The sequence below is a fragment of the Hermetia illucens genome, chromosome 5 (assembly GCF_905115235.1).
Source record: "Hermetia illucens chromosome 5, iHerIll2.2.curated.20191125, whole genome shotgun sequence".
In the NCBI taxonomy this organism is placed as follows: domain Eukaryota; kingdom Metazoa; phylum Arthropoda; class Insecta; order Diptera; family Stratiomyidae; genus Hermetia; species Hermetia illucens.
Window position 1 is genome coordinate 5,509,796 of NC_051853.1, and position 8,860 is coordinate 5,518,655.

At 43.3% G+C, this 8,860-nt stretch overlaps 1 protein-coding gene across 1 annotated transcript; it reads left to right on the forward strand.

Annotated features, from left to right (window-relative positions):
* The first annotated feature begins 6,418 nt into the window (after positions 1-6,418).
* Positions 6,419-8,427, forward strand: LOC119656917 (luciferin 4-monooxygenase-like). Its single transcript, XM_038063609.1, has 5 exons — positions 6,419-6,559; positions 6,639-6,849; positions 6,929-7,133; positions 7,243-7,365; positions 7,421-8,427. The coding sequence occupies exons 1-5, from the start codon at positions 6,419-6,421 to the stop codon at positions 8,403-8,405; spliced, it is 1,665 nt and encodes a 554-aa protein (XP_037919537.1). The 3' UTR covers positions 8,406-8,427.
* The last annotated feature ends 433 nt before the right edge of the window (positions 8,428-8,860 follow it).

Sequence of the window (8,860 nt, forward strand, 5' to 3'; positions counted from 1 at the left end):
TTGCTCGGAGGCTTAGGTTCTTAGCAAGAAGAATTGCGAACTCTTGGCTGCGTTCGAGAGAAGAATCCTCCGAAGAATTTTTGGCCCACTACGTGAGGATGGACGATTCCGTAGCCTACATAACGACGAAATCTATGAGTGATACCATGACCGTCCGGTTGTGGATAAAATCCGGCTCAATAGGTTACGGTGGGCGGGTCACTTAATCCGTATGGATGAGGATGATCCAGCCCGGAAAGTCTATAAGGGCAATATCTATGGTAGAAAAAGAAGACGAGGCAGACCCTGCCTAAGATGGAGCGATGGCGTAGATCAGGACGCCAGATATCTTTTAGGGATATCGAATTGGCGCAAAACCGAGATGTCTGGAGTTCCTTATTAAGGTTGGCCTAGACCGGATACCGGTTGTTGCGCTGTTGATGATGATAAGTAGCTTAAGTCTTTATTGTCAAAATATGAGAGATCTACGTACCAAACTGTCGAGTTTCAATCTTTCTGCCCTAGCTTTCCAACACCATCTAATCTGTATCGCTGAAAGGTGGTTGGATGATAGGAGAGGTTCCCTGCCTTTCGCTGCGACAGAGATCGCGTAACTTTAGGTAAGTCAGCTAGTGGAGGTCCCTTTATCGCGATTAAGCACCCCTACGAGCCGAATCCATCTTTTCTTCATCTTCTACCCCTTATGATTGTATCATATTACATGTTTTACCTCCTAACGCCGGTTCTTTCATTATATGGTGAGTATACTTCTCTTGCCCTTTCTGTACGATGAGTTCTTCAACAGTCTTTCAGAGGTCCTTACGGTAACTTTCCCCTCTTTTCCCTTCATTGTCTGTGGTGACTTTAACCTCTCTTTGCTCTAATGGCCTAACATTCCCAGCCCGCCACAAATTCCAAATTGTTCCTTTCATCCGCTTCTCCCTTTATTCAATTTCATGGACACCTGTGCTGCTCTTCAGTTCAAACGCACCACAAATCATCTAAATCGCAGTATCGAGCTAGTCCTCTCCAATATGCCAGAACGGCCCCTTTATCAATCTTCTCTTGCTTTTCCCTATGTTGCTCCTGATGCCCATCATCCTGCTCTTGAGTTCGAGGTATAATTGGCACGTCTCAACTCCCATACAATGCGCAAACCCTCTAAGCTCAATTTTTATATGGGCAACTTTTAGGGTTTGAACTGGAGTCAATTAACTGCGAACTTCAGTTAAGTCGCTGATAGTTAAGTCATGACGGATTATCTGGACAGTGTTGACGTCGAATTGACGTATGGTAACTTGAAGCCTATCTAGTCTCACATCCGTAACGCCTGCAATGCCTCCCAGTCCCCTCCCACTTTCATCAAATTCTCTGGCTCCACTGCTACCTCTCCTCAGCTATCCAGTGATTTACTTTGCAGTTACTACTACTCGGAACATAACTCCTCTCCCTCTTTTCCCTCGCTCCCCCTTCTGAGTCTAGCTTCCCCTGAATCTGCTGAGATTCCCCTCCTTACTCCCTCTATAGTGGAGTGGTGATGCCCTGGCATCACCTTGATCTCTGTCTCGATGGTCTTCATAACCTCTTCCTGATTAAAACTTCTAAGTTTATTTCCCTTCCTCTCTGCATTATTTTCAATAAGAGCCTCGAAGAGTGTCATTTTCCCAGCCTGTGGAAAGAAGCTCTTATTTTTCCCATACACAAAGGTAATGACCATACTCTTGCTGAGAATTATGGCCTTATTTCGCTCCTTTCATCCTGTTCGAAAATCTTCCAGAGGTACGTCAATGACCGGTTGACCATCCACTTCGGCCACCTTATAGCTAAGAAATAGCACGGCTTCATAAAACGTCGGTCCACTGCTACCAATCTTCTATACTTTACCAATTAGGAGGCCCACGTCATTTACACGGACTTTTCTAAGACCTCTGATTTTGTTAACCACGAAATACTATTGTTCAAACTCAACTCTCGTAATGTTCCTCCACCACTTATTACATGGTTTGTCTCCTACCTCTCCTTCCGATCTCGTGGCGTTTCCTTTGATGGTTCCACTTCTTTTTCACCCTCCTCTGGTGTGCCGCAAGGATCCATTCAAGGATCTCTTCTAATTTTATTCCTTATTAACGACCTCTCCTCATCACTTGTTCTTGCTTGTTATATGCCAATAACCTCAACCTGTTTTTCTCTATTTCATCCCCAATGGATTACGCTTCCCTGCAGGCAAATCTGGATACTTTAGTCCGTTGATGCATAGTTAATAAGTTGAATCTTAACGCCAGCAAATGCCACTCAATGTGTTACTCGCTTAATACCCCCCCCCCCCTCTCTCTCTTCTACTCTTGGTGGTTGCTCTCTATCTGACCAAAACTCTATCCTCGACCTGGGTGTAACTTTCTACGATAAACTCCGTTTTGACAGGCAATACTTCGATATCACTAGCCGTGCTTCCAAAATGTCAGGTCTCATTATGCGTTCCTGTACTGATTTCACCTCGGTCCAGCCCTCCATACTGTTTTTTAACCCCCGCGTGAGAAGTATCCTTCAGTATTGTTCCGTGATTTAGTCCCCCTTCCGTAATTGTGATTGTCTTGCCCTAGAGAAGATACAGTGCAAATTCACCCGCTAGCTCTTCTTTAAGATGAACCTTCTCCGTGTTGACTGTCCCGCCCGCCACCGTACCTTTCGTCTCCCTTACCTACAGGAACGTAGAATCTTCCTCGATCTTTGCACCTGCTTCGTGACATCTGCCGTGGGCAGACCCATTTCGTGTTTGTATCGGCAGTGCGTTTTAGTTTAAAGTTAAATCTCTTTTTGCCTAAACCGTGTTTCTTTTTGTTTTGATATTTTGGCTGTGAATCTGTTCCTGCTTAAGGAAAAAGGTGAGTGCTTTAGTTTTATTTCTGCTCCATCACCCAATCAAATCTTGTAAGTAGACATCTGCCCCCGTATCCTTTGGTGGGTTTTCCCCTGTAAACAGGCATTCTGGCCTCAGTCAAGATAGGCCATAGAGGTTAGGAAATGTGAACCTCCGGACAAGGGGAAAATAAATTTCGACCGGTCCGTTTCCCAAATGCCAACATCTCCTCAGGCACCTGTAGGGCCACAGTTCAAAAGCCCAACAGAAATCGGTGGCTATGTCCTAACCAGGAAAGAGCGAAGGGCTTCGAGGAGCCTGTCAAGATCCCGAATCCAGTCTCCCACGATTAAACAACAAAAGGTTTCTGCAATTCTACCAGCCACGACTCAACTCAAAGCTTTCCCTGAGGTTACCCAGTCTCAGGACCTAAGCAAGACCCTTTCACCAATGGAAAAACAAAAAATAGTTCCGATGGAGCAAACAGCCCCAGTGTACAGGTACAGCGAGAACGCTCAATGTAAAGCGTACACAGTATGTGCGGAAAGAAGCAACCCCATGACATACATAGATAAAGTTAACGGACAGGAAAGAATTGAGGCTTTCAAACCCCTCAATTTCCATAAACTTACGAAGCGTCTCAACCTCAAAGACCAGGTAATTACGGTCAAGGAAGATGGGCCCACGAGGATAAAAGTTCATTGCAAATCAGCGTCCTGCGCGAACAACTTGGAATCCGATAATCGGTTGGTCACACTAGGGCTAAAAGCATATATTTCCTTGAGAGATACCCATAGAATTGGGATTATTAAAGGCATCCCCACGGATTTCACAGAAGATGAAATACTACAGGACATTAACTTTCCGATAAAAGTGGCGAAAGTGCAAAGGCTGAATTTCTGCGCGGTTACTGATGGATGCATGCACATTAATGGCAATACAACTCGCTTATGTTGAATTATTTTTACGACATCCTTCCTCATCACTATTAACATACGGAGCCCTGGTAGTATATAGGCACATAAAACAACGGTCTATTATCAAACCGTATGGACTATGAATGAATGCTTAAAATTCCGGATAAGTTGGGCCCTTTTAAAAACCTTGAATTTCGCCCACTATGGTTCTGACTGTTAACCGACTATAAAAGACAATGAACGGCGTCTTGCTATAATGGAGACGAAGATATTGCGTTGGACTAGTGGTGTGACACGTTCAGATTCGAAATGAGGATATCCGCGATTGATATGGGGTGGCACCGATCGTGGAAAAATTGCGAGAGGTCGATGGTAAGCGACCAAAAGATCAGCCGAAACAATAATGGCCTGATACGCTGGATGGGGATCAGCCGACCCCTGTTGTGAACGTGACAAAGGCTGAAGAAAAAGAAAAGGAACTTTGAGACCGTTGATAACTTCGTCTCTGACCCTGCCTAAAATGGAGCGATGTCAGGGATCAGAACGCTAGACAGCTTTTCGTAATATCAAATTGGTGAACCTTCGCGAAATCGATGAAATAACCGTGAATCAAGCCGAATTTGTCAAGAACTGCGGAACTACTGACGCAATACACGCTGCGCGGTTACTCATGGAGAAACACCGTGAGAAGCATCGCCCTCTTTACATTGCATTTCTGGATCTAGAGAAAGCGTTTGACCATGTACCACACGAACTCATCTGGTATGCTTTACGACAGCACTTCGTGCCAGAAGAACTCGTGCGCTGGGTTCAATTGCTCTACCACGATCCGAAAAGTAAAGTTCGAAGTATGGCGGGTGTATCAAAACCGCTTCGTGTCTCTGTTGGAGTTCATCAAGGAAGTGCCCTCTCACCACTCCTCTTTGTCCTTGTTATGGACACCGTCACACGGAATATCCAACGTCCAGCGCCCTACACACTGCTTTATGCAGATGATGTTTTCCTAGCATCTGATAGCAAAAATGATCTCGAGCAACTTGTTCAAAAATGGAATGATCGCCTCATGCAATACGGTCTCAGATTGAATTTAAACTAAACTGAATTTTTGACGACCGATCCCCATGAAACAGGCACAATCACTGTCAGCGGCAGTGATCTGCCCAGAACTGAGCGATTTAAATATCTCGGGTCAACGCTATCAGCCAATGGAGAACTGCGTTATGAAATTCCTTCACGCATTAGCGCAACCTGGATGAAGGGGCGTTCCACAACTGGTGTTCTTTGTGATCGACGTAGCAACGAACGTCTCAAATCTAAAATTTACCGCAATGTCGTCCGACCAGTCGCTCTCTATGGTTCTGAGTGTTGGCTGACTATAAAAGACAATGAACGGCGTCTTGCGGTAATGGAGACGAAGATGCTGCTGAACATCAAAGTCGATGGTAAACGACCAAAAGGCAGACCTAAGCAACGGGGGCTTGATACGCTGGATGGGGATTTGAAAGCCTCGAGATTGCACGCAGATCAGGCATTCGATAGAGCCAAATGGCGAATTCGATCATGACTAGCCGACTCCGCTTGTGAACGGGACAAAGGCTGAAGAAAAAGAAGATACTCCATTTTTCTTTTCACTTTTCAGCATCCCTTAACTCCCCCAATATACTCCTTGCAATTTGCTGATCCCCAACTCGACATTCACTTATATAAAAGAAATAATTAATTTTTTTTTTAAATTTTCTTTACAAAACGTTCACATCTTTAAAATTCTCTTCAACACTCTAAAATTACTTTAAACATGTTCAATGTTAGCAGCATTTCAAAAATGGTCAATAACTTTGATCATGATGGATATTAATAAAAGCATTACTAACGCTTGTTTCTGGCCAAAGTGAAATGTTGCATGCAATTACTAGGACCTAGCGGATAGGTGCGTTCACTTTACATGAAAACAAATTACAATTTCGGAAAGTACTAATCAAGGCCTTTCATTTGATACCCCACGGGGCTATATCCGGAGAAAAAAAATGTAGACCTGCCCCCCCCCCCTTTTACATGTATGGGGAGCACTTAAATGTATGTCACTCAGCATATGCATAGCATTTCATAGTTCCCATATGTCCCAGCAAGTTTCGTTCGGATCGGTTTAGCAGACAAACAAATAATTCATCATTTTTAATAAGGCTTTTTGCACAGAACCTTAAAACCACAGTCATTGCTCCGAAACCAACAAAAGGGGGGTGGGTGTAAATTACACAATATATTAACCCAATTAACTGAGCAGTACATCACATATATGTACATACGTATATATGAGTAATTCTTGTGATAAAATTGAACTCGGAGTGAATCTTTCATGGGAGTTTTAGTTCTTTCTACATTCACTGGGTTCAGGAAGCTTGACCTTTGCATTATATACAAAACATACATAAGTGCTCCACAGCCGTCCCAAATTAAGATTACCATCTTATCTCAGCAGTGAAGAATGACTACACTAAATGGTATTGTTATCTTCCCTTTATGGTCATGTGTACATACATATAGTTACTTCTGTAATACATAGAGGTCTCATATAAAAGGCAGAAAAGATTTACAATTATCAACTCAACAAGTAACCCTCGGTAGCAGGCCCATCTCTCAGGAGCGGTATAGATTTAAAAAAGTGACCATGATTCAGTTAGAAAGTATCTTTGACGCGGAAAAGAAGATTTGGTCCGGAAGAAAAGTGAAACCACTTTATAACCCACAACTGACCCTCGGGGAAGCAATTCGATCAATTTTGCAGAGGAACCCTAAGAAGATTGGGCAAGTAAGTCAACCATGGCTTTAGTACTGCTCATGGTTTTTCTTATCAGAGACCTCATCGTGTTTTCCACATCGGATTGCAGATTAGTGATGACAATGGAGTACGTCTTTCAAATGGCGAGATCCTGTTACGAGCATACAAAATCGGATATTACCTGATGGACAAGTGGAACTTACAAAACACGGATGTGATCGGACTTATAGCCAGAAACACGGAAAACCTGGCTCCTCTTGTTTTCGGGCTGTTCTTTTGTGGAGTGTCAGTTAACGCACTAGATACTTCCTTCAGTGAAGGTAAGAACGACTAGTTCTCGTAAGATAATAAAACATTATCAAAATACTCAAAGATACGCGTCCTTCGAACTTTTCTCAGATGAAATTGTCAACTTATTCACATGTACAAAACCCAAATTGGTTTTCTGCGATGCTGATGCATATTCGACAGTGAAAAATTCCCTGGAAATAATAGGCAGTACTGCTGCTATCTATATTGTAGCAGGACAACTAGAAAAGGGGATGCCTACTACAGTGGATCACATTATCGACCAAACAACAGATGAAGAGGCACAAAAATTCAGGTAGAAGTCACGTAACATTACTCTGAGTTGATGTCTTTTGCTGTAATTACACTAACAAAAAACACGAAATGTTAATGATCGAATTTAAAATCGGAAATTACAATTGCAGGCCCTGTGAACCCGAAGATCCCAGCAATCATCCTGCCATGATTATTTGCTCTTCAGGGACAACTGGATCCGCCAAGGGAGTCTGCATCTCACATAATTCTATGCTACAACAGAATGTTTTCACGTAATTTCCACAGAATTTCTGGAAAATACAACTTCAACTTTTTTTCCTCTTTCAGATCTCTCCACCAGACTGACATCTTGTTAAGCTTTAGTTCCTTGTACTGGTTATCAGGGGTATATACACTTATTATGGGAACTATCCTCGGTGTAACCAGAATTATCACTAGCCAGCCATTTACTCCCGAGTTGATGCTACGCTTAGTAGAACAATACCGAATCACATCTTTCATATCACCCCCATCACAACTAGCAATGTTGGTCGAATGTCCTGACATCAAAACCAGGGACCTCTCCAGCCTCTGTGAATTTCTTTGTGGAGGAAGCTTCGTTTCGCCGGTGCTTTGTGATAAAATGCAGCGATACCTGCCAAACGGAAGGGTTACAGTCGGATACGGAACAACCGAAATAGGAGGAGCTCCGAATATGAATGCGGATCCTTTCAAGTATGGATCAGTTGGAAAATTGACGGAAAACTTTCAAATAAAAATCATAGACGATAAAGGGGTTGCATTGGGACCACATGAAAACGGCGAAATGTGCTACAAACCCACACAGAAATTTCTCGGTTACTACGGGCGCATGGAGGAAGTCGATTCAGTGTTAGATAGTGAAGGTTGGGTTCACACCGGAGACATTGGTCACATGGACGATGACGGATTCTTATTCATAGTTGATCGGAAGAAGGAGATTATGAAATATAAAAATTTTCACTTCTCACCAAGTGAGTTGGAAGGTTTTCTCTTAGGTATCCCCGGTGTTAGTGAAGTTTGTGTTTGTGGAATCCCAGACCCAATCTTCACTGACCTGCCAACCGCCGTCATTGTACGTAGTAAAGGCTCAAACATCCAAGAAAAGGATATCCACGATTACATGAAGAACCACCTATCGGACCATAAACAATTGCGTGGTGGGATTTATTTTGTAGATAGTTTGCCCATGACAGCATCAGGAAAGTACAAAAGGAGGACAGTGAAGGAAATTGCTATGAAATTATATGGACAAACGGTGAACGGTAAAAACAACCTAATCAAAGTATGTTAAGAAATAAAGTCTCATAAAGTTAGAAGTGATGTTTCAATTTAGCCTTCGTAAAGAGAGCTCTGGCAGACTCTATGAACCCCTCAAAACGTTACAACATAGAGGTTCTCACAAACCTTGCTTAGGTACTGGGAGCCATAGAACGCCATCATACATCACATTCCATAACGGAGGACCGAAAAAAGATCCCTGCGGAACACCGCCTGTTCGGCCGATCATTGAAATGCTCGTTTCCTCCAACTGGAGCGAAAATTCCAAAGATATTAGCTGGACATTCCGGGCCCAAGCGAAGTAAGATGGTGGGTAGCTAGGTAAGCATCTGTGACTACTCCGAGGAGCCAAACTAGCGCTGTGGTACTCCCTTTTGATACCACAAACTTCTAAGACAGTGATTGCATTTATGAGAGCAGGGAGACAAGGTCCAGCCAGCTCAGATCCTCAGAGCCAGCCCGTAGCAT

Excerpts from the sequence above, each read along its gene's own strand:
- LOC119656917 (XM_038063609.1), top strand. The coding sequence starts at position 6,419 with ATGATTCAGTTAGAAAGTATCTTTGACGCGGAAAAGAAGATTTGGTCC. Across the intron at positions 6,560-6,638 it reads ACCCTAAGAAGATTGGGCAA|ATTAGTGATGACAATGGAGT; the intron begins GTAAGTCAACCA and ends ATCGGATTGCAG. Across the intron at positions 6,850-6,928 it reads AGATACTTCCTTCAGTGAAG|ATGAAATTGTCAACTTATTC; the intron begins GTAAGAACGACT and ends AACTTTTCTCAG.